General features: G+C 46.0%; 1 protein-coding gene across 1 annotated transcript; it reads right to left on the reverse strand.

Moving 5' to 3' along the window:
- Positions 1–566: 566 nt before the first annotated feature.
- LOC135240891 (protein dopey-2-like) lies at positions 567–26,192 on the reverse strand. Its single transcript, XM_064310927.1, has 36 exons — positions 26,015–26,192; positions 25,625–25,795; positions 23,927–24,116; positions 22,865–22,963; positions 22,626–22,749; positions 22,196–22,305; positions 21,649–21,760; positions 21,263–21,353; positions 20,843–20,953; positions 20,282–20,408; positions 19,731–19,946; positions 19,145–19,509; positions 15,630–15,988; positions 15,181–15,449; positions 14,897–15,049; positions 14,440–14,540; positions 13,998–14,188; positions 12,051–13,641; positions 10,911–11,016; positions 10,272–10,472; positions 9,322–9,447; positions 8,905–9,042; positions 8,432–8,484; positions 8,165–8,269; positions 7,709–7,775; positions 7,340–7,469; positions 7,164–7,231; positions 6,471–6,580; positions 5,716–5,865; positions 4,818–4,879; positions 4,496–4,624; positions 3,751–3,887; positions 3,445–3,500; positions 2,998–3,153; positions 2,270–2,402; positions 567–1,581 (listed from the first exon to the last, which is right to left on the reverse strand). The coding sequence occupies exons 2-36, from the start codon at positions 25,759–25,761 to the stop codon at positions 1,351–1,353; spliced, it is 6,504 nt and encodes a 2,167-aa protein (XP_064166997.1). The 5' UTR covers positions 25,762–25,795; positions 26,015–26,192; the 3' UTR covers positions 567–1,350.
- Positions 26,193–26,217: the final 25 nt, after the last annotated feature.

Below are 26,217 nucleotides of genomic sequence, written 5' to 3' on the forward strand. Positions count from 1 at the left end.
TTGTTTGTCTGACACCTGAGGGAGGAGAAAAAATAAAATAAAAGGGCCATCATCAGGGGAGGACAACATTACATTACGTTAGTAGTCCAGGATCCTGTGAGCCTTAATGGGGAGTGTAGCTGTATGCGTCCAATGTCCATACTGCTTTAACGTTCCCCAGAGAGCACAGTCGTATGCGTACACTGGACTCTGCATTTTAACTAAAACCCACACATTCCAGAGGCCTCCAGCATGAATTATGATATTGAACAATATTCCTGCTTATGAAATAAACATTTATTTTAGTCATAAACATTTAAATGCAGAGGGAAACTTGAAATAAATTTGACAGTAGTTAATTACACACTCCACTGCTTCCTAGGTTGGTGGACAAGCCTTAACTTAATTTTTTTCCACATCTGGAATTTCCATAAATTTCATAATGGGCCTGTCTACTAGCAACATATATTGTTGCTATATTTAACTGGCAAGGACTGCTATCCTTAATTTAGTGTTTGTTTATGACCGCAATCTCTACTGTTTTTATTTTTTGCTGAACCTGGATGAATTCTCACAGAAGTCCAATCCACAGTAACATTCATTTTATTATAAACGAATGAAACATTTTTCTTAAGGATTTAAGGACCCCTTTTAATTACATTTTGATATGCAGAGTAAAGAGATTATTTATGAGAGGTAATAAAATAAAATGAAAATGAGTTAATTTACAAGTAATAATTTACTGATTTTAATTCAAACAACAAATGAACTTATCTATCATGTTTTCAGCTTTCTTAAAATATTAATACATAGTTTATTAAATTAGACAGTGAAAAAACATAATATATGTAAATTCTATAAGAAATAAAAACTTTAAAATCCGACTATAGTCACCTACCATCTGTTACTGTAAATTATATCTGAAGAATTTTAGATGCAACAGTGAATACCTTGTCTGCTTCTAGAAGAAAGCAAAGCAGATTGGAACATTCAGCAAACTGCACTTTACCTTATTAATGATATGTTGGCTCAACAGAGAACAAGGAATTTTTTACATCCTTCAAGTAAGATTCTCTTCATGTACTTCAAGCATCTCTACCAAATGTGCCAGGTATGATGCCAGCTATTGAGTTTGAGGCAGTATTATCACCCCTCACATAAAACCCAAATCTGACATGGTCTGTTCTTGCTGATATTTGAGATTAAGGCTGGTTTGAGGCTGAAAACTCCATAAGTCTCTACGACAGGCTTGCATATGGACCGCAGTGAACTATTGACAAACAGCAGATTCAAATAGCAGCTCTGTAATGCACATTCCAGTCACAGACCAACAGAACAGTTTCATTCTCCAGTGTTGCAGAGGTCCTGGTTCTAGCTGTCCATGTTCTCCAGAAAATCATTCTGGATGATCTCCTCCAGCTTGCTCAGGATCTTACTGCTGTTGGGGGCCACATAGTCGGCCATAGACTGGGGCCCCTTCGGGGGGCAGCTTAGGGCCCTGAAGAAGGGCTCGAGTTGGGTGAGGCTGGAGATGGAGCGCTGGGGGAGGAGCGGGAAGCCCAGGTGTTCTGTGCAGGTAAGCTCCCCTATGATGTTCAGTTCCTGGACAGGCAGAACCACACATCACACACACAAGACTACAGACCCTATTATCCGCCTAAAATGTTTTTCTTATGCACATCCCTCATAGAAATACTTACCTAAACACATTTCAAATGTATTTATTTACATGTTCTGCAAATAATTACTCATCAAAAAGGCCACACCAATGAAGGGTACATCATTTTACAGGAATCTAAAAATGGGCCAGTTTAACTGCAGTGAGCAAATTCAAAATGAATCTGGGCTCTGGTGTAACCAGATAAACCAGCGATGTGCCCCACGGTCCTCACCATGCCAACACCAACTGGGAACTGGCAACCTTATGAATCAGTCAAGTATGATTCAGATAATGTGGGTGTGTGTACTAGGTTGATAGCTGTGTGCAGTAGAATGAAAAGTGTGTGCAGTGGAGTGATAGCTGAGTGGAGTAATATAGCTGTGTGCGGTAATAGAGGTGTACAGTAATATAGCAGTGTGTAGTAAAATGATAGCTGTGTGCAGTAATATAGCTGTGTGCAGTAATAGAGGTGTGCAGTAACAGCAGTGTGCAGTAGAATGATAGCTCTGTGCAGTAATATAGCTGTGTGCAGTAGAATGATAGCTGTGTGCAGTAATATAGCTGTGTGCAGTAATATAGCAGTGTGCAGTAATAGACATGTTCAGTTTGATTCAGGATATGTGGGAGTACCTTGTATCTGCAGCGTAGGCCATCCAGCACCCTGACCACATGAGGCTGGCACTCCTCCTCTCCCTCCATGATGCTATTCTCTGGACCGCTGTAGCTGTCCACATCCACCTCAGGAACAAAGGCCCAGCGATACCTGCAGGTATGTACACAAGCACACACAAGCACAGGCAGGGAAACAGCTTCAGAAACCGCAGGTCATTCAATTATGAAAATACATTATTCTCATATCACTGAAAATAAATATAAATGGCAAACATTCTTGAAGACATATTGATACATATTGCTCTTTCTACACACACACACACACACACACACACACAAAGCTGTATGCTACAGTTGGTTGGCAGTAATGCTGTGCAAACAACCAAACCCTATAAAAACAACAACTAAAGCCCACAAAAGCCTAACATAGATAACACAGTGACTGGAAGAGATTTACATGCAATGTAAGAAAAGAGTTCTGCAGTGGAGGAAGGGTGTGGCTCTGTGGGTGAAGAAGGGTGTGGCTCTGTGGGAAAAGAAGGGTGTGGCTCTGTGGGTGAAGAAGGGTGTGGCTCTGTGGGAAAAGGAGGGTGTGGCTCTGTGGGAAAAGGAGGGTGTGGCTCTGTGGGAAAAGGAGGGTGTGGCTCTGTGGGTGAAGAAGGGTGTGGCTCTGTGGGAAAAGGAGGGTGTGGCTCTGTGGGAAAAGGAGGGTGTGGCTCTGTGGGTGAAGACAGCCGTCCACTCACATCTGGAAAAGGGGGATTCTCTCCGGGGGAAAACACAGTGTAGCGTCCAGAAACTTGCAGGCTGAAAGGTACATTTCCAGCTCACTGCGGGAGAAGAGGAATGCTGGTCCGTTCCTCTCTTGCGTCCCCTGTGCTCCTCGTCCCTTACTGGGGTTCCTGCCCACAGGGAGAGAAGAAAACAGGCGTTATGAGACTGATAGCTGGACCAAAGGCTTGTTTCCACCACTGAATGGCCTGCTCATATCATAAACCTTTCGTATACGTGCACAGTACCCCACTTTACAGACAGTGCAGTGGACAGTTGTACAGACAGAAAACAGTGCAGTGGACAGTTGAGTATTCCATATGGGGGAGAACAGGACAGAAATAGAGAACAAAAATAATTTTAAAAAAAGGAATCTTTTTTGTTGGAACAGAACAGAAGTGAGATCAAAATCTGCCACTCACCTTGAAAGTTCTTGGCCTTCCAGCAAAGTTTTCTCCAGTTTAACAAACACATGGATCTGACCAATCACATAGGGAAAAAGTTGTCATATTTTTCCCAAAACCAACATGACTTTTTCTTGACTTTAATTTTTAAGAGCATAACTGCTAGTAGTCCCTGCAGTTGCATCAATAACAAAATATACTCCAGCAGAGTAAAATCCAGCTAGCAGAGCAACATACTTTACCAGAGTTAGCTCAAACCCTGACTATTCACTGTTATTCAATGATGGACAGCAGCAGAGACAGAGTGCATGCTGGGATACTCACCAGTTCAGTGACCATGACAGGCCACAGGGAGATGAGGTGCTGGGGGCAGATCCGAAGCAAAAGCACCCGAAACAGGAGGAAGATCTGTGCCATCACTGAAGGAGCCTGCCCCACACGCAAACTCTCTGTCACACGCTCTGCAGGGAGAGAGAGCGAGGGAGGGGAAAGGAGAGGGGGAGAGGCAGCAGGAAGGGCACCTTGGATTAGTGTCAGGTAGAGACAGTACTGACGGGTTGGTTGGTACCTTGGATTAGTGGCAGGTAGAGACAGTACTGACTGGTTGGTTTGTACCTTGGATTAGTGTCAGGTAGAGACAGAACTGACAGGTTGGTACCTTGGATTAGTGGCAGGTAGAGACAGAACTGACAGGTTGGTACCTTGGAATAGTGTCAGGTAGAGACTGTACTGACAGGTTGGTTTGTACCTTGTATTAGTGGCAGGTAGAGACAGTACTGACTGGTTGGTTTGTACCTTGGATTAGTGTCAGGTAGAGACAGAACTGACAGGTTGGTACCTTGGATTAGTGGCAGGTAGAGACAGAACTGACAGGTTGGTACCTTGGAATAGTGTCAGGTAGAGACTGTACTGACAGGTTGGTTTGTACCTTGTATTAGTGGCAGGTAGAGACTGTACTGACAGGTTGGTTTGTACCTTGGATTAGTGGCAGGTAAAGACTGTACTGACAGGTTGGTTTGTACCTTGGATTAGTGGCAGGTAGAGACTGTACTGACAGGTTGGTTTGTACCTTGGATTAGTGGCAGGTAGAGACTGTACTGGTCCAACTCTCCGCTGATCATGGCAAAGGCCTGGCGCTTCAGAAGCATGGCCTTCTGCTCATAGTTTGGAGAGAGCTTCAGTGCACTACTCTGCATGTCTGACATGTGGACACATGGACAGACAAATGTCAAACCCCCATACACCCTAAATACATCCCCATACACCCAATACACCCCCTTACATCTGCATACGCTCTCATACACCTCCATAAAACCTTATTCACCCCATATACACTCAAAGCCCCCCATACATCTTTACACTAACATACACATTCATATAGCTCCACTCACTCGCCAGGTCCTTGAACAGGGTCTTCTCATAGGTCATCAGGTGATCAATAATGGATCCCCAACTGAGAGAGGAAACAAAATCATCAATCATGCTCAGGTAATGGATGACCTACAAGTGACTATTTGAGCTAGAACACTACTCGTGTCTGCAAGGATTGTTTGTATATAAATAACATATAAAGAGCAGAGGTATATAATAATCTAAACCTGATGACTGCAAATCCTGAGAAATTGCCCTTGTCTCTTGTACAATATAAAACAACATTTCTGCTACTAATACCAAAAACAAGAATGACTGTATGATACAGATGACTGGAATGACACCCCAGCAGCCCTGGGGCCGGAGTCAAAGGTTCTGCTGTATTTTATTGAGTTTTCCTCAGCATTCAATGTATCCACTAAAACAACTGATAGTATAGTGAATCCACCTCCCCTGGTTTCCTAGTTCTAAATTAGTTTATTTTAGGAAAAAAACAGCAGGATCTGTGGCCCTCCAGGACCAGGGTAGTGACTCACTACCCTCCCAGGGCCAGGGCTGGGGACCTCTGAAAGGGCCTCATTCACAAAACCTTTCTTCAATTACTCTTACTTTTGTTCTTAAAAATCTTCCTGAGAAAAACCAACATGGGATTCATGACATGTGCAGACCTTTGTTTTTGTGCATACCCCAGGTGTATGAGATAATGAATGCTGACTGTGCACAAATCCTGTTCATGTGATTAGCATGAGTAAACAGCCATTACAAATACAGATGAGAAAAAATAATGATGAATGCCAAAATGTTCTTGGGAACGTTCTTACACGGAGTTTACGATCAAATGTGATCGTACACATGTTTCAGGAATGAGGCCCAATGTGAGGATGGGGAGTGTTATGTGCTGCCCCCTGCAGGCCTTACTGTGCAATGCAGGATGGATCCATGCGGAAGAAGTGGGGGTCCATGTACAGGTCGAAGGCTTCCCTCTTCCAGACGCGTTTGGTGTAAGCGTACTCGCTCAGGCCCTGTAGCAGTCGTGCACTGGTGCAGAAACTGGGCACATTGTAAATACTGCAGGAGAACAAGACAACCGGCGTGAGTCACAGGCAGACAGGGCAACCCACAGTGCAGGAAATCCAACATCACTCTCCATCAATGTGATTTGACACCAACAAATGATACAACTTGTGTGCCTTTATAGTTAAGCCTTTTATGTAATTAAATAATACATGATGGTTAACACACAGTACTCTAATCAGTCTCCCACTCAGAGGAACAGTGTGAGCACTGCCATGCTAATGCACAGACTGAAGTCTGTAACCTGAATGTCCTGCAGAAATTAAATGAGAATTTGTGAGACTCCACCCACTACCTTCTACTGTCTGCAAACCAGTTAATCACAGAGGCACATTTTAACAAGAGTCAGCTAATGTTTTGCCCAACATTCCATGCAAAAGGTTAAGCCCTGGATTGATACCCTTGACCCTACAGGGAGGTCAAAAATCAGAGCCTGAGGGAGGGTCCTATTTATAAAAACCACCAAATACTGCTGAAAATAGCTTTATTGTAAAAATGCATGAAGGTTCTTCTGATTTGTGATTATATGATTAGTAAAGTAAAGAGAAATTATGTTAATCAAGGTGCACTGTGTCCAGGTGATGTGGAAAAGCAGCTACCTGTGGTTCTTCAAGTATGGAAATACGTAGTCCAGGAGGCGGGAGATGAGTGGAAGGGCTTTCTCCTTCTCATCACTGCGAAACACCACATCCAAGAGAGGAGCCAGCACCTGGATACCATAGCAACCATTACCTCACCTTTATAGTCTTGAGTTTGGGCTGATGATTAGGGGATAAGGGTTAGGGTTAGGAGTTTAGGTTGCAGGTCAGGGGCTAAGGGTTAGATTTGAAGGATAGTGTTGTCAGATATCTAGTGTTTAGATTATGGCCTTAGAGAGAGAAACAGTGAATTGGATACAATATTTTATTGCTTCTAGGAATGTGGCCTGCCCTCCCCTCCACAAACATCAAAGCAAATGTTATTGGGGTAATTTAAAGTCCACTGATACCCTAATCTAGGCAGACGGTTTATGGGTCCCACCTCCTGCAGAGTTTGTTGCTGCCAACATAAGTTCACTTCAATGAATAAGTACATGGTCAGCTTTTAGGTAGACCAATCCTTGTTATAAATGAGCCGGACCCCTTGCCTGTTGGAACCACTGGATTCAGAAGATAAACACGTTTTTACTTAATCCTTTCTTGTCTGACAGTGTAAGGTTAAATAATGAGGGATTAGTGTTTAGGGGTGTGGGATAGGTGTTAAGGTTTTAGGGGTTCAGAGTTAGGAGTTAGCTTTGGTAATGGTGCTCCTACCTCAGCCAGCAGGGCAAGAGCCTGGATGCTGTAGAATGATGCTGTGGCTTCTGCCAGAGTCTCAGAGTCTGTGAACGGGAGGCATTACTTAAAAACTCGAGAATCACTCCCCAGCAGATCTCTCTCTCCGCTCTCAGCCTGCAGTGGCATGGGCATGGCTGTGGTTCCACGCTTACCGTAAAGGTGGGTGTGTTCCAGGTTTTGCGGTTGGGCTCGGACCTCCAGGGTGCGGCTGAGCCAGCTGGTCTGCTGCAGGGAGGATCCCGCTACCCCACCCACAACCTCCAGAACCCGCTGCGTCACCTCCTGCATTGGGTTACCATGGATACGCTCAGGCGCTGCCAATACACACTCAGACACATGCTTGCCAACTGCGATGTGCCGGCAAAAGGCTCCTGGAGAGCTGCTGCTTTCCAGGAGCCAAACTTGCCCTTCAGTGCATCTCCTGCTGGCCACATGGTGCCCACAGGCCTCAGGCCATGAGGCCTTTGTTTACTGGGAGCCGGCGACTGGGAACCTCACTCCTCACAGACTGTAAATCCTACCTGCACATCTCTGCTGTCCTTCTTGTTGTCCAGATTGGGAGACCTGTTTACAAAGTCATTGAGGATCCTGTGGTGAAAAAAGAAATAGTTAAACAATAAAGATAAAAACAGAGGATGTTATTCGCTAAATACATGCAAAATCGCTGTTTAAATCCATCCATGCAGTAGAAGCTGAGCCTGATTAGCCTATGAGAATATGGATAATTTGCTGCTGTATCTTGTATTCATGTTGGTCGTGGACTTGGGTAGTATCAATCCATAGTACAGTGGATCTTGACTCAGGCAGTATAAATGGATAACACATTGTGATTTGTGATCCTGCTTCATGCAGCAATAATGGATAACACATTGTGATTTGTGATCCTGTTTCATGCAGCAATAATGGATAACACATTATGATTTGTGATCCTGCTTCATGCAGAATTACTGGATAAAGCTTTGTGGGTCTTGGCTCACCCCAGCAGGAGGAAATACCCCAGGGGGGGCAGGCTCAGCTGCACAGACTCCTTCAGGAGGCTTAGAAGGGGACAGATGCTATCCTGGAGGGACTCCGCAGGAACACTGAGAAACAACAAATAATCTGTCTAAATGCAGATCGAATGAACATTAGTTATCACTATCACCATCACCATCACAATCACCACCATCATCATCATCATCAGCATAGCCACCACCATCATTATCATCATCACAGTCACCATTATCAAGGTGAGTGCGTCTTACCCCTGGATGAAGGTGTAGGTGAAATGCAGCATGGGAAGGGCCTGGAGGAAGTTCTGCAGGAGTGGAGGAAGTAGACTCATTCAGGATAGTGAAAGAAAATCCTTTTTTATGGTGGTGTTTCCGCTTCATGGACAATTTCCATCATTCGTTTATTTTCAGTGTAATTTTATTAACATCTTCCTATACTCAATGTGTCTCTTCTCCCAGTTAAATCATAATCATATTTATATGACTGGCACATTCTGGCAACATCCTCCATCATATCTGGAGAATATAGATTAATAGGCCTGTCACAGTAGATCTAGCCAGCTGTCACTTCTTTACACACTGCAGTTCTGTGTGTGTATGTGTTTGTGTGTGTGTGTGTAGTGTGCAGGGTACCTGATGCTGAGGTGTGTGTGTGTGTGTCTCTGTGTTTGTGTGTATGTGTGTGTGTGTGTAATTAGCAGGTGTACGGATGAATCAGGGTTTACCTGGTCTCCTTTGGTCTGGTAGGGTTTAGTTCTGAGCACCTCTTTGACCAGCTGCAGAATGGTGTTCGTACTGAGCATGCTCAGAGACTTAATCAGCTCCACTACAGTCACATGGAACTCATTGGCAACTGGCAAAATCTGCAACAAGCATGGATAACATACTTCAGTGCATTGAAATACACTGCCATGCTGCTGTATGAAAGATTGATGGGTTCTAGGGATTTAGAATGAGTGGGATCTCTGCTGGAGAGAGATGGTAGCGCATCTTGCTCCATGAGAACAGCTATAAGCTGGAAGGCTGTCTTTTTAAATGAAGTGGTAATGCAATAGAAAAGGTAGTGCAAATGAAAAGTAGTACAATAACTGAGCACCTGTATGTAAGTGTTTTGAAGGGTAAAAAACAGAGTTTGGAGTCACCTTGTTTTGGTTGTGGCCCCCCCAGCTTCTCAGTTCGCCCCACACAGCACCCACCGATGCCATGACCTGAACCCCAAACTGCGCCACGAGAGGGTTCAGGAACTCCAGAACTTTCTGCCTCAGGATCTGCACCAAAAACACATCAGTTTAACTCAGGCCTGCTTCCTGCTTTATTCAGTCAGGTAGAAAGCCCTGAGGGTAGCAGATGGGGGGTGGGGGGGCACAGCTGAGAGGGTGTCATGACGGGGATCGAGCCCTCGCCCTGTGTAGGGAGGCATGGCTCTAGAGTCGACCTCCCTGTGAACTCTGCCACACACCTCACCCACGTGCTGGGCTCTTAGTTCAGCCCTTTGTGTTAAAGCAGAGCTGTGAGGACTAAAATAATTCACTACCTGTAAATATATTCATAAAGCATCAACACTTCATGTGTTACAGTTAAGGTGAGGCAGCCAAATGTTTGAGAACACCTCCTTCATCACCAAAAGGGGGTGATATGCTTTTTATTATTAACTTTATCTTCACCTTAACTGAGAAACAATGAGGAGTGCAGATCTGACAGCTCTCTCTGCCAGTAAGTTTAATGAGCCACTTAGTGAGGCTTTCCTGACATGAAACAATGCTATCAAAAACACGCTATCAGCACCTTCAACACCATCAACCCATCAGACCTAACAAAATATCACACCATCAGTACCACCAATTCCACCTATAAGCACCATCAACCTATGAACACCATCAATGCCATTAATCTATCAGCACCATCAATGCCACCAACATTATCAGCGCCATCAATACCACAAGCACCAACAGCCCAATCAACACCATCAGATCAGCACCGTCAATGCCATCAGCGCCACCAAACCCCATCACCACCTTCATCCTACAAGCACCATCCACATCAGCACCCTATCAGGCCATCAGCCTATCAGCCCTGTTCTGCCCTGAGTGACCTTGATGCTCCTAAAGTAGACAGAAGTGGGGGAGGTCCTGCTGCAGCTGAGGGTGCCATCTGAGTTCAGGGTACTCCTCTGCGTCTCCTCCTTCTGGACCACTCCCCACAGCATCACCATGGTGACCAGCATCCGCGGCAGCTCGTTCAGCAGAGCTTCGCGAGCATCCTGGAAATCTGCCAGGTAGGGCATCGCGAGAGACTGAGGAGACGAGAGAAAGGGTCAGAGTTAAGCCCCACGTCTATGAAATATGGAAGTAGGCCCTTTAAACAAGCACCTCACATTCATGCTGTGCTCCACATCCTACCAGCCAGCCCTCCCCCCTGACTAGTAGACAGCTCCATGCTGTGCTGCCACTTCGCCAGCTGTAAAAAACCTTCCTGTCTTCTGTTATAAACATTAGGTGTCTTTCTTAATGAATATTCATGTCATTAAACTTCTTTGAGTTTATTTTTACCAGCATCAAACTTTAAAGAACATGCAGGTGTCTTTCTGAATGCTGCAGTAAATCCCATTGCCATTGGAGCTATGTGCTGGCTAGCACAATGAATCTTGCTGATCCAGTAGGTGATGTAATGCTGAAGATGTAACTTTGTGGTGATGTCATGGTAATGGTGTCTGGTCTAGAGTGTGACTCACCTTCTTGGTATGCAGCAGGAGGCAGTAGTGAGTGATGTTGGTCAGGCCATCCAGCAGGGTCAGAGGGTAATCAGGGGCCATGTTCTCCTTCTTCAAACTACATCTGCTAACAGTACAGACAAACCAACCATAATCACCCTATTCCTACAGGTATATTATGATTGCATGGGGTTATTCTCTGACATCGTACAGCAATACATGGATAGAAACACACTGTCTGTAGACTGTCAGTGTTCACATCCAACAATACAGATTAATCCATATGAACAATGAATTAGTCATGTACTTAAAGTGCATACTGTAGAGTGGTTTACAGAAGTGCCCCTTAACACACCCCCAAAATAAAATAGACTGTTTACTGTGCTGACTGGGAGTCAGTTTGGTTTGACAGTGATCAGCTGCATAATATCCTACTGGATCAGCATTATGTAAACCTTAAGTTCTTCATAATATAGTGTAATCATGTTTGGTATTGTTTGAAAGCCAATGTCATGGGGAACAAGCTGGTGTCTTTGGTGGAGCGGTATAGTGGGAACTGACTAAAAATCTTAAAATCTAGGGCAGCTACAAAGGCTAACCCAGAGTGACAGGCTTGCAAACAGGATCTTCTATGTATTGTTTTGTTCTTATTGTGTTTTTATTGATGACCATTTTATCTATGCAGGCTACACAAGCCAGAGGCACGTCCGCATCTACCAAGATAGACAGCAATTTGTATACAGCCACACTACTGGTGGACATTTGCAGTCTCCTTCTATGTATAACTGTTGACACAGAGGAAAGGATAAAACATTATTTAGGAGTCAGATAACCAAAATATCATTAAATTAATCCTGTTCCAGGGCAATGGGTAAAACTACATGCATTCCTTCACCACTCAGATACGACCGCTGTTTGATATGTCTGAGGGGATTCGTACAGTACTATCCATATCTGAACACTAGCCTATAAATTTCCACCAATGAACAGACAGTTAATTAAAACCCCGGAGCAGAGGTTGCAGTGTACAGAGGGAGTGAGTATCTGATCTTATTGTTACCTACATATCTATTCATTTAACTTTAGCCAGAGAATAAAATATTGTGAATTGAAAACCCACATTTATACAGTGCTTCATTAGTGTAATGAGTGGCTGTATACCTGACAGGCTCAGGTGGACACCGGTGCTGTTGGACCAGCTCGTCCAGGTTCCTGCAGACCTGGGCAGTGAAGGGTGCAGAGATAGCAGCCAGCGAGGAGCCCAGGTACGGCAGGGAGGCAGAGATGAGCGCCACCCAGTGGGCGTGCAGGGTGTAACCGTAGCAAGGCTGCAGGGCACGGGCGGCGGCAGACACAAGCATAGCCTGGGCGGGAAGGGGGCGTGTCTGCACATACTGCAGCGAGCGCGCGGACTGCTGGAACAGCACCGCCTCCTGCCACTCCCAGCCCAGCGGGGACACACACACCTGCCCCCCCGGGGCCCCGCCCCCTGCCCCACCCATCCACACCTGCTTTTCCAGCACCATCAGCACCTGCAGCAGCTTCAGCAGCTCCACCTGCAGGGCCTGCTCGCTCCACGCCTGGCCCCCGCCCAGGTTGATCAGGTTCTCTTCCGAGACCCCGCCGTCCTCCTCCAGCAGTCCCTCCCTGCGCGGGCCCGCCCCCCCGGGCCTCTGGGTGATGTGCATGGAGGCGCACAGCGCCAGCAAGGCATGCCGCTGAACCTTGCACCCCGAGAGCAGCCTCCACACCAGCTCCCTCATCCCTATGTCCCGCCTCCCAGCTCCGCCTACATCCTGCCTCCCGGTCACACCCACCAGCTGGCCCATGAGCAGGGCCAGTACCTCAGCACTTTTCACCTGCAGGTCCCGGTTGAGGGAGAGCTGGGCCGGGTCCACATGCAGGTAGCAGGGGTAAAAGGAACGGAGGAACTGCAGGCACAGGCAGGTGAGCAGCTCTACTAGCAGGATGGGGCGGGGCCGGACGGGCGGGATCAGCAGAGGGGCATAGAAGCTGTGCCCCTCCTGTGCCTGAAGGTGGCGCTGTGTCAGGTTGCATATGAGGCGGTGGTGGGCGGAGTCAGGGTGGATGTAGGTGGAGCACAGGGCCTGAATGAAGGGGGCAGGGCAGGAGCGCAGGAGCATCTCCACCACGGATAGGGCGTGGCACACGGGGGCCGAGTCATGCGGTTGCAGGTACAGCAGCGTATGTCTGAACAATGACTCCAGCGCCTCCCGCTTCTCCTTCTCCTGCTTGAGGAGGCGCAGGTGCGCCATGGCCTCCTGCTCCAGGTCCTCGTCCTCGGACCCAAGGGTGGGGGCAGAGTCCACCCTTCGCAGGTCGATGGACGGGGTCTCATCCCCACTGCTATCACAGTCCAGCGGCTGCACAGGGGAGAGTGAGTCTGAGCTGCTATAGGACTCTGCCAGTTCTGAGTGCTCCCTGCTCTCTCTCTCCTCCTCCACCTCCTGATCCCGTTCCTGTCTCATCTCCTCTTTCTCCTCCTCTCTCTGCTCCTCTCCCTCCGCCTCTTCCCCCTTTCCCATGAACCTGTCCTCTTCAGCGGACTCCGTCACCATCTTGGCGGTCCCAGGAGCACTCTCCATCTCAGCCCACAGCGCTGCACGCTCCACAGGCGTCACATGGCTCAGTGGGCTCTCTTCTGATTGGCCGTCAGTTGCCATGGCTTCAGCTGACCTCCCAAAATCCCCAGAGAATTCCCACTGTCTACAGCTGAGCTGCTGCAGATTGTCTGAAAGGAAAGTTTACATTTGTATACATTTATATTTTAGGCCCAAACCAAACATATTCACATATTTGTCTGAACCAGTTCATAGCAATTATTATGGGCTTTTAACACTTAGCCCTAGTGCTCAATACATTAGACTCAAGGGCACCAGAGACTTGTGCTCTTCTCGCTTAGAAACCTGTAGATGGACTTATGCACTTACTCTGGATAAGATCACCTGCTAAATGTGTGTCATTTAATGGAATACACCTAATGATATTAATGAGAGGAACTACACTTAGTCCTGACGTATGAATGAGCAACAGACAGAGTGAAACCCACACACAGAATGAGCTACCTACAGCACAAAACACACGCACCCACTGTTAGGTTCTGTTTGACCCATTGGATGGAAGAACACTGGGTTGTGGGGTGGAGTAGGAGGAGCAGAACTGGTTCTAAGATCCGGATTACGTCGTTAAGGGAAAGAACACGGATCAGCCAGCTCTGCGCTGCGGTACTGATGGCCCCGTCTGGACTGTTCAAGTTATCCAGAACCACAAACAAGGATCTGAAAGAAGCAAACATAAGAGACTCAAAAACAGGTGACTGAATCACAGGTGACTCAGTCACAGGTGACTCAAACATGGGTGACTCAAACGTGAGTGATTCAATCACAGGTGATTCAAACGTAAGGAATTCAAACACAGCTCACTGTGGATTGGGGGGATCTTGACATTACAGAATAGAGTGGAGGATTGGATTAGGGCAGATCCAATGATATAGAAGCAACTTCTATAATCAGAAGAGTAGCACACTCACCTATCAAATGAGCGGTTGAGCAACATGGTCACATTGGTCTGGGTCTCTCGTGTCAAATGCCATAAAACTGAAAACCTGTGGAGGGCTTCCAGACGAACAGTCTAAGGGAAAACACACACAGGCAAGCACATACACACACACACACACACACACACACACGCACACACATACACACACACACACACACACAGTGACTGTGTAGAGTATGCGTAAGTGTGTGCTGTATGAGGAGTGGGAATGCGAGTATGTGAGTGGGTGCTCTATGATTCTGTGAATGTGAGGGTGTGCTTCTGAGTGCATGTGTCTGTCAATGTGTGAGTGTAAATGTATATGTTTATGTGTCCCAGGTTTAAATCAGTCCTGAATAGAGGGGAAGAATGAGGAGCAGCAGTACTACAGGCCTCCAGGGCCGGGTTTGAGTATCTCTGGCGTATGCTATATGCCCTGGTCTCTGTACCTTGTCTTTGTGGATTAGTTCCTGGCAGATGATATTCTCGCAGATGGAGGCAGACGGTGCCAGGCAGTGCAGGCGATAGAAGAGCTCCACGGTGGGAACGTGCAGTTCCCTCTGCTCCGTATCCAGCTGCCCCCACAGCACCTGGGCCACACGCTACACACAGGAAGTGATGCAACAGAATTTCACCATTACCAGTTCATCATATGAATAAAGCACTGAACAACACAAGCCGCGCTGTGCGTGTGTGCTCTGCAGTGGCAGCGAATAGCGATGCAGCTCTGTACCTGGTAAAAATCGGTGCTCTGTGCCATGACTGTAAGAAGGGTGGGGTTAAGGGGCGGAGCGGTGACCATGTGCAGCTGACCACTGAAGGGGTTATTCTTTGAGCTTTTGTAGCGCCGAATCTTGTCTTCTATTACCAGAAGTAAGGACTGAGAGCGGTCGACTAGTTCTAGCATGGTGGACATGGCCACATGTTGGATATGGTGGTCCTTCAACAGACAACACATCATCAACGACATCAGCCACAGGGGAAGGGTGTCCTCAACATTTCCTGTTGAAACAGAGACAATGTCAATGTTAAACCAGCAAACAGCCACAGGATGTGTTCCCCACTGGTGCAACCCCAGGCAGTGCAGAGTTCAGAGCCATCCTAATGTCAACATCAGGCGGGAGCTGACAGGCCGAGGCCGGAGCACGTGAAGCACACGTGTGCACACAGCATCAGACTCACCTGTGCTGTGGAACACGCAGGCGCACAGGCCCTCCATCTCCTCCTCTGATAGGTACAGGGGAAAGGTGGTGCATTCCAGCAGGAGGTGACACGTGACGGAGAACGCCCGGCAGCAGGCCTCCGGAATCCTCCCCCCATCTCGGGCCTTGAGCCTCTCCCTCCAGTCCAGGCGTCCTGCCCCCCATCCCTCCCTGTCCCCTGAGGGGCCGTCCACATCCTGCTGCATCTGTTTGTCAGGGGCAGCGCCCCCGGGCTGTGGATTCAGCGGCGGCTCCTGGCTCTCCGTCTGTCCCAAGGGGGGCTTAGCGTCCCCGGCCTCCCCGGGTTCCTGCTCCTCCCCCACCACATCGAGGAGGTGCCTGGCGGGGAGGCGCAGAAAGAAAGAGTGAACAGGTAGAATACTGCACGGGGATAAAATCGCAGGGGATCAGCAGAGTGCTGGAGCAGCCCTTTAACAACACAAACCAGGCTCACTAACTGGAGAACATCTACAGAATGTCACTCTCACAAAACCACAGTGAGAACATTTACAGAATTTCACTCACATAACACACACAAAAAACACAAAAAATGTGCACAAACAGAAAGCATATCTGTGTGACAGCAATACAGAGGGTATGTAATGTGATAATCAAGATGAGACTTCTTCATTATATATTCCTCAGTAGGGTACTTCCACAGGACCATGAAATAATCGTTATCATTTAGCTGCTAACGTATGACTAGGCATAGTGATTTTCAATTATTTCACAGATCGAGGGATCGTATAATGTGCTAGATTCCAAATCGATTCCTAGCATGAGGAAGATTCTATTTTTTGAATGCATCTTGGCCAAACGGCACCATTCGTGGTTTTGAAAAAGTTTTTCATCATAATAAAGTCTTAATGCTTAGCCTATTGTGTCACTAAACACAGTCAGTGTCAGATATGATACAAAGAATTTTATTCTCAACTCACAAATGTTGCGTGCCTACAAGACCAATATACAACAGCTTGACTGAATACTCAATTCTGATTGGCCAGGATGAGTGCATTATTTTTCCATGTACACTTGAATATGAAGTAGCAATTGCAAAAAAAAGTTCAATCACCATTCTTAACTAATACGCATCAGTCTGACTCGATAAATTAAGTGGGAATTTGGAAGAGCTAGCAAATCAGCAGTTATGGTATCATACTTGGAACAGTGTCATACTTGGAACTTGAATGCACTTATAATTTAGCATCCGTTTTGAATATAATTCAGTAGTTGACTAGCTTGCTATCCGGCTAACATGCAGTGAGACAATTCAGACTTAAAACCAAACAGAATTTTAAAATTAGGTTACCTGGTTGAGGTACTAGAAAGATGCATACATTGCTGGGTGGTATAGGGTATGGGATATTTGCTGGAATACTTAAGCCGCGTTTCCACCGCAGGAACTATACCCCGGAACTAGGAACCTTTTGAGGAACTCAGTGCGTTTCCACCGCAGGAACTAGGGTCTAAATTTAGTTCTGGGGGCTTTGTTTTACCCCCCAAAACGTTCCTGCTCGGGGGGTAGTACTTTCCGAAAGTACAGGAACCTTTTAGGTGGAGCTTGCAGCGCTGAACATTTCTGATTGGTCGAGTAGCCTACTCGCAGCATTTGTGTTGTATTTATTTTCCGCCATTACCCGCCATGTTTGAAAATATGCCGGCGCAACCCGATTTATTTTCATAATAACTTCAAATCAAACTTGTATGTTATGCGGCGCAGTAGCCTAGTTTTGGTTATAGCCTGCCAACGTCTTGGAATTATAACGTGTGCTCTTCTGTTCTTTTCTTGCTTTAGTATTCGTTTTTTAAAATGCTAAGCATTCGTGCTGGGACAGCATATTACGTACTAAAATATTCAAACGGATTAATTCGGTTGCTGAATATTTTCTTCCGGATTTTCTTTGTTAGCCCGTTGTAATTGACTCAAAACGTTTGATACAGTTATGTGAGGTATGCGGTAGTTCTGCGTAATTCACATTGGTGATACAGTAAAAGCAAACTGGAAATCACCTTCCGCACTTTTTGTCATGGTAAAATAACAGGTTAATTCTAGTAATAGTACCTTTAGCTTTTTCAGACTGCCGTAATTTTACTCTGCCATTCTTCAATTTCACAAAAAGACCAGGAAGACTATGGACTAATTTACGGTGCATGGTTCGCATCTGGAGGGCACACTTCGCTGCTCGGCTAGCAGTAACTCCGAAGGAAAACAAACGGTGGCTGTACCACTACTAATTTAAATTTTCACGCAAGTCCGAGTTTTCGTTCTATTCTTGTCATTTTGCGATTAGCCTATATAGAATTGACGATGAGAAAGTAATCAAACAGCAAATTGTTTACAACGTGTGAATGTTTTCTGCTGTTGTTGCCAGTTATATTGGAAATGTGAATGCATTCTGCCGCTTCGGATGTCAAGACATGAAAGCATGTTCGCATAAAAACATATGAATGTGTTTGAGAGGATATATAAAACAGTTACAATCTGACTATTGGTCTGTTATATCCTATTTGTTGCATAACGGTCCAAGTTCAACTACCAACGACAGTTTTGCTTGACAACGGTAAAATATGCCCAAACGGCTGCAGAAGAATATTTCAATTCCATGTGATTAAATCGATAAAAATCAATAAATACAAAAGTAACCATATATAGTCATTGTTGGTAACCCGTTCTATATAAGTGGAATAAACCCCTCCGGGCTGTCCCGGTTATTAGAAAATAATGTAGGCTACTTCGGTGGTAGTATGGGGTTACAGAAGAAATCATATGACAGATGGACCGACGACAACGTCGCTTTTCCATACGTCAGTGGGCTAATTTGCCTAATCTTCGCGGGACTTTAGACCCCGGTGGAAACGCAGACAGCCATTGGCTGAAGGAACCTTTTAGTTCCTGGTAAAGCAGTTCCTGGGACTGAAAGTTCCGGGTAATTTTGGTGGAAACGCGGCTTTAGATAACATTTAAATGGGAATGGAATCACATATTTTGAAAGGCATGCTTTCCTTACAGTTGAATGAGGTAGTAAATTCTCCTAGGGCAATTTCAAAATTATATTTGCATTATTCTGTTCACATTAAAGACATATCTTCTACTTTAATATGCATCTTCTTTTTTACATACTGTACTTTAAATTAATAAATGGTTCCAACACATAGTTGCACATGCATAGCCATATGAGAAAAAAAATCGAGTAGGTACGTATCCAACGAGTAATCGATCAATCCATTACTCATACCCATCCCTACTTAAGACATTTCCAAATGATCTTTCCTGATAAAATGGCAAGAACAAGCATCCACAGATCCTAATAATTTTGTTAGTGGAATAACAAAGCTGAATAACATTCAGTATTCAGTGTTCTTTGTGAATTTAAAATAATATTCAAGGGACATGAAGGAAACTGGAAAAATTTATGTGGTGGGAGTGTTTACCAAAACTCACAGGGAATGTTCTGAGACTTTTATGGGAATGTTCTAGAATGTTGTGGCCAGTACCTGGCTATGAAGGAGGCCAGGATGTCCTCCACACATTTGGCCATGTTCTCCATGCTGCCGCCCCGCCTCCACACATCCTCCCTCTTTGGGCATGACTCAAGCCCCTCCTCCGGATTGCCCGGGGTCGACTCTGAGGGTGGGGCCACTAGGTCTGTCGCACTGTAGTCAGCCTGCGGGGGCGGAGTTAGTGCTGAGCATCTGCTGTTCACCTCCTGCTCCTCCTCCCGCTCCTCTTCCTGTTTTTCCTGCTCTTTCTGCTCTTGCTCTCCTGTCAGCTCTGTTGTCTCCAGCCCCTCCTCAGCAGTCTGGTCTTCTTCCTCTTCCTCCTCCTCTTCCTCTTCCTTTTCCTGCGCCTCCATCCCACCCTGTGTTAAAGAGGGAGGGCTTTTACCTCACAGCTAATGATACTGTCTCAGAGCAAATTAAGCCCTTTCAGTACATTTTATTATTATGTGTGCGTGTGTTTGTGTGTGCTTATGTATGTGTGTGTGTGTGCGTGTTTGTGTGAGCGTGTGTGTGTGTGTGTATGCGTGCATGTGTGTGTGTGTGTATGTGTGTGTGTGTGTGCATGCCTGAGTCTCCTGACCTGGGCCTGGCTCCCTTTCTCCCCCAGGGTTTGTGGCTCTTTGGTCTTCCCTGAGCAGCCTGCAGGTGTCTGGATCCTGGTCAGCACCTTCAAGCAGGCGTTCAGGCCCTGGGTCAGTTCTGATAGGCTCAGGGTGGTCATGTGACCCTGCAGGGCACGCAGCATTCTGACCAGCATCTGAGGCAGGTAGTGGGTCTGGATTTCAGAGTACAGCTCCTACAAAGTCACAGAGTGCCCAGTCAGAGTATAGCTTTTAGTCACAGTGGGAGGCCAATTATATAATGTGAAGTTGTGACCAGCAGCAGAAACACAAATATATAAACATGTTTCAGAATTCTCTCCTAAAAGAAAGCACTTTGAACGAGGGACAGCACAGCAAATCCAACAAAATAAAAAAGGGGTGTGCTTTATAGTACTACACTCATAAAGCTGATAAAAATAGTATGCTCTCAGGCACTTTGTGACATGACCTGTCACCGCTATTCCCAGTTCACGGTGCAGAGAAAAAACAAGAACGTGATGGATGTAACGAGTGCAATTCCAGTACTGACCAGGGGGATGACATCCAGCAGGAAGGTAATGAGCTCAGAGAGCTCAGAGAGGGAGGGGGGAGCCCTGGGGGGTGGAGACCTCCTGTCTGTGTGTGCAGAGGCTGATGGGTCTCCTGAGTTACCCATGCTGTCAACCACAAACACACCCACATCAGAACAGATCAATCACAGAAACACACCCATATCAGCACAGTTCAAACACAGAAACACACCCACATCAGCACAGATCAATCACAGAAACACACCCACATCAGCACAGATCAATCACACAACCACATTTACATCAGCACAGATCAATCACACAACCATACCTACATCAGAACAGATCAATCACACAACCATACCTACATCAGAACAGATCAATCACACAACCATACTTACATCAGAACAGATTAATCACATGGAAACCTATATCAGCACAGACTCAGGTATGATGGCAGAGCTTTCTGCAGAAAGGTCTCGGCTTTGTGATCACCGGTTGAGAATAAAGAAATTCTGCACAAAGATTGAAGAACTTTTCATCTGGAAAGCACGACAAGAGCTGTGGGGTGGCAGTCTGACCTGAGACAGGAGTGAAATTGCCCACTCATGTAGTCCCACAGGTACTCGGTGCCCAGGGAGCTGATCAGCACGTTCATGGTCTTCAGGAGCTCGGCCATGTTCCTGTTCTCTCTGAGGACACAAGGAAAGCCATGTTCTGGGGACAGAACCCACCAGCAGCGGATCTGCTGGTTCCTCATCACTAACACCACTGTGACTTATTAAAAACTACAGTTTTAGCCTGATACCTGCACAGGTTGCCGTACAGTTACCTGGCAGAGAACTCCAGCAATTTGATACCGATCACCTTACTTGCACAGGTATGGATGTGTTAGTGAGTATTATACTGTGTGTGTTATATGACAGCTTTAGTCTTTATTTCCCTCACGTATTAACAGGCTGTGGAGCTGCACTCAAACAGGAGTGAATGTGTTTGGTCACCTGGTACCCTGGCCCCCAGTGATTGGCCCTCTGCAGCACCTGTACAGCGCCCTGATCACCTCCAACATCAGCTCACCTGCTACCTGAGTACCTGAGCAGCCAAGAGAGCACACGCAACCACATTACAGAGCTTACACACATTCATAACACACTCCAATCACATTATCTTTCACTGATACACACAAGCTGCTTCTTGCTGTACATTCAAGGACACATGTTCAAAAAGACAGCCATCCGAGAGAATGAAAGCTGCTTTTTTTTATTATGCACAAGGGAATGCCATCTATGATGTGTAAGTACAAGTGTATCACCTCTGAGTGTACATGCAGGTGTATGTGCAGGTGTGTGTAATGGTATATGTGCAGGTATATGCGCAGCTGCATCACCTATCTCTGGTTTTTCCAGCAGGATGATGATGATCCTAAGGGGTCTGAGGTATTCCAGCACATTCTCTGCATCTGTGAATGTCTTCTTCTGCTCCAGGATGTTTATCAGAGCCTGTTTATCAGCCCACAACCACAGCCAATGGCCACTGATGAGACTAGTGAATACATTTGCATGTTTTCTAAATTCATTTACACTTAGAAAGTTATGATGAGAATGTTCCAGTCATATATTATTTTATTGTACTGACCCAGTTCTGTCTAAATCACAGAAAACTGTTCCAGACGTGTTACATGATTATTACCAACATTCCCTGATTATTATCATTCAGTCATGAACTGATGAACTTTTCCAAGTCATTCTTGCAAGTTTAAAAAGATAACATTCAAGGGGCATCCAAGAAACTAGATAAATGTACAAGCTAGGAACATTTACCTTAAGGTTCCACTACCCACAAAGACACAATAGAACACACAGTCAATTGGACAAGTGAGCTGCAGTGTTAGCTTTGAACTGTATGGTGTGGATAAGGCCAGGGGACAGAATCACCTGTATTAGTAAGTCTCTGGAGTATTTATCAAAGTAGAAGGTGCCGTGGCACTCCAGTGTGGTGGATATGTTGGGGTCTGGGGCTACCATGCCCCCCTTGCAGTCTGTACCTGAAATACAGCATCACTCTATCATTAGCACACCTGAAACACACATCACATATAACACACCTGAGGCACTGTTTCACACACAGCACACCTGAAACACAGCGTCACACACAGCATACCTGAAACACACATCACATATAGCGCACCTGAAACACAGCGTCACACACAGCACACATGAAACACAGCATCACACACAAATACCTGAGGCAAAGTGTCACACATAGCACAGCTGGGACAAAACATCACTAGCAAACCCTCCTTCATAACCTTTATTTTATGGTGGCCATAGAATGTCTGCGGTAGAGTATTGAGGAGCACTGTACCCAGGAGCCAAGCATACATCCTCCTGTTGAGTGACAGGTCTCTCCTCAGCAGGGTGAGGGAAGCAGCAGACATGATGCTGACCACGTCATCCTGAGTAATGGGAACGCAGGCCTCGGCTGGATCCTGAGAAGAACAATGCGGAAAAACACCACTGAAGGATGCACTGGCAAAAAAAAGCACAGCAGTGATGGAGGTGGTTGGCCAATGATAAACCAGAAAGAAGAAGAAAACAACTTACCTGACAGGAGGAGAGAGGGAAGAAGAAGAGCAGGATCTCCAATGTGTTCCTCTGCACCAGCACGTTAGCATCCTGCAGAGCCAGATAAATGGCCTGCATCTGAAACAGACACGTGTACATACACATAAAGACAGAGACACAGACACATGTACAGACACATAGAGACAGAGACACAGACACGTGTACAGACACACAGAGACAGAGACACAGACACGTGTACAGACACACAGAGACAGAGACACAGACACGTATACAGACACATAGAGACAGAGACACAGATACGTGTACAGGCACAGAGAGACACAGACATGTGTACAGACACATAGAGACAGAGACACAGACACGTGTACAGACAGAGACACAGACATGTGTACAGACACATAGAGACAGAGACACAGACACGTGTACAGACACATAGAGACACAGACACAGACACGTGTACAAACACACAGAGACAGAGACAGAGACACAGACATGTGTAGATACATAGAGACAGAGACACAGACACGTGTACAGACACATAGAGACAGAGACACAGACACGTGTACAGATACACAGAGACAAACAGAGACACAGACATGTGTACAGACACACAAAGGCAAACAGAGACAAAGATGGACAGATTGAAACAGACATTCAGAGACAGGGACACAGTCAGAGATTATCAGTCACAGATAAGTGATTGTTTACGCTGTGGTCACACTTCCCTGGAACCACAATCAGAGTCATTCAGTCATTGTTGGAAAGACATGTTCACAACGTGGTTCAGACAAGTATGCCATGGAACAACGTTCTTTCACGTTCATAAAAGTTGACAGTTAGAAAGGAACAGACACGTAAGCATGAGAACACTCTGATACAGAATCTCTCTCTCGTGCTCTGCCATTTGTTTATATATTTTTTAAATTTAACCAAGAGAAATTTCACACTAAAAAAACCTACATGGAACAGAATTGGAATTTACCATACATTCTCAGTTCAGTTCATGAATGGACCAGACACTGATGCACACACATGCATACACATGCGCATACACACACACACACACATGCACACACTCACCGCCAGCATGTGGTTGGACCCCAGCATGTACCGCTGCTCATGGCCGGAGCCCATGCGGTCGAAGTGGAGGACGATGAAGGAGGTGGCGGGGAGGCGAAGCAGGGGGCTGATCAGTATGCTGCTCCAAAGGGCACTATAGAAGAGGTGCTGCCCCACCAGCAGGGACAGCTTCACCATCAGAGCGTCAGTTCTAGGTGTGGGGGGGGAGGCAGGTGTTAAAACAGGAGCAGCCATGCATCACAGATTACCAAACAGACCTTGTGATCCACAGTCCTTCCTGCTAACTGTTCGCTCACTGCGAGCTGAAACTGTAAATGAGACCCATTGGGCAGAATGCAATACAAAAAATGTGGAAGGCAATTAGGCTGGTACACAGAGAGGAGTCAGAGCATAGAATTGTGCTCTGCGCAAGAATGCAGCACATAGGATGTCCATACAGAGTGCTTAGCACTGTGGAATTCATCATAAATGCTACATTAGCGCTACATATTTTCCAGTACGCAGTCAATGCAGTCTCTGTTTCTGTGTGCAGCCCTGTGCCGCAGGCTGATATTTGCTTTATTCTTGTGTGTTTTGGAGCTATTTGCTGTATTCTGCACAGTGTGTGCTTTAGCACCGTCTGAGAGCTATGAGCTTCAGTGTGTTGGAACTGGGTGGGTCAGCGCTGAGAAAATGTTAACGTTTTGTTATCAAAGATGTTTTCTTTTTTTTTTTTTAGTTCAGCAATAGATGCTGCTTGGCAGTAAAATAAGGTTGTTGCTTTCAAGGAAAGACAAAAAACACTGCAGTCTGTAAGAATTTGGATAGTGACACATTTTTTGCTGTTTTGGCACTATGTTCCAGCAATTGAAATGAAACCATTACTATGAGGTTAAAGTGTAGACTGTCAGCTTTAATTTGATGGTATTTACATCCACATAGGGCCCATATCAACTCAGCTGTTTCTGAAGCTCAAATTTAAAATCTCACTCCAGCCAGCTGACCAAAGGCAACCCTGCCTTTAATGCTGTGTTAGTGCTATGTGTTTTAGCAGTGTGTGTTTTAGCATTGTATTTTTTAGCGCTGGGTGTTAGCACTGAGCCTGGATGCTTGTTTAGCACTGTGTGCCTTAATGCCTTGTGTTAGCGCCGTGTGTGTGTGTGTTAACACTGCGCGTTCAAGCACTAAGGTAGAAGAGTGCCTTGGCCCTGTGCGTTGCTCTGTGGGCTTTAGTGCTGTGTTAGTGCTATATGTTAGCACTAATAGTGTTGAAGTTGCTTGAAAGAGAGAAAGATTTATTTTTGGGGGGCATCTTTGCTGCTTTTGCATCTTTTCCATGCTTCCCTAGCTAGATAGTTTTGACTTGGCTAACAGTGCTGCATTCCGGAGCTTGAGAGGGTGAGAGTGGCACGCTGGCACTCAACTCTACTTAGCTTGAATTGTAACATGACTCATTCATTAACTAGTCAGATACTCACAGCTGAAATACATTCAGGATTTTCTGTTTGCGTCAATGCACAGGACTGAACAGGCTTAATCAAAATAAGAGACCTGAATGGCAAATGTGTTTTATCATAACATGCATTCTTTAATAATTCTGGATTAAATTAACCGTATTCAGTTTCCTGGCAAATCCTTGATAGTTGGCGATGCTTTTTAGTGCTGTGTGCTGGTGCAGAGAGTGCTGGGGCCGTGTTTGTTACTCCATGATGTTTGTACCTGTCATAGACCTCCAGGCCCTCCTCCAGGCCGGGCAGCAGCCCCATGACGAAGGCCTGCAGGCTGGGCAGCAGGGAGCGCTGCAGGGGCAGGAAGTAGCGCTCGTACAGCTTCAGCAGCGACGGCCGCACCGCCATGGCGGCGTGACCCAGGAGCGGGAACAGCCCCGAGCTGCGGGCAGGGGGCACAGCGTGGCACATCAGCACAGAGAGAAGGGCACCACTACAGCAGCCATATGCATATTAAACAATACTGGGCTCTCACTGGAAACATTCACTTTTTCACACAATTTCCACTGTTCGTCAATAATAAGTAATATCTTATTAGCTTTCCAGTAATGAAAATTGTTTATAGACAGCATTTTGCAGATCCTCAGTTAAAAGTACTTACCTGTATATGAAGAGATCCTTGGCGAGCCATTTGGTTCCGATGATCTTGAAGATGACCTCATAGGTCTCCAGGGCCTTGAGGTGCACCCCGCTGGGCAGGGCCGGGTGCAGACACTGAGCTAAACGCTTACAGATTATCAGCCTCTTCGGCAGGAGGGAAAACTTCAGATTACTCTGCAGGGCCTGAGAGTGGAAGAACGGGAG

This window comes from Anguilla rostrata, chromosome 15 (assembly GCF_018555375.3).
Source record: "Anguilla rostrata isolate EN2019 chromosome 15, ASM1855537v3, whole genome shotgun sequence".
NCBI lineage: Eukaryota > Metazoa > Chordata > Actinopteri > Anguilliformes > Anguillidae > Anguilla > Anguilla rostrata.

Bases quoted from the DNA above. Each gene is read 5' to 3' on its own strand.
- LOC135240891 (XM_064310927.1), bottom strand. From the start codon at position 25,761: ATGGCGGTGCGGCCGTCGCTGCTGAAGCTGTACGAGCGCTACTTCCTG. The intron at 9,448-10,271 runs GTCACTCAGGGC...TTTTTGGTGCAG, and splicing joins TCTACTTTAGGAGCATCAAG to ATCCTGAGGCAGAAAGTTCT. The intron at 1,582-2,269 runs GTACTCCCACAT...CTGCCTGTCCAG, and splicing joins GCCTACGCTGCAGATACAAG to GAACTGAACATCATAGGGGA.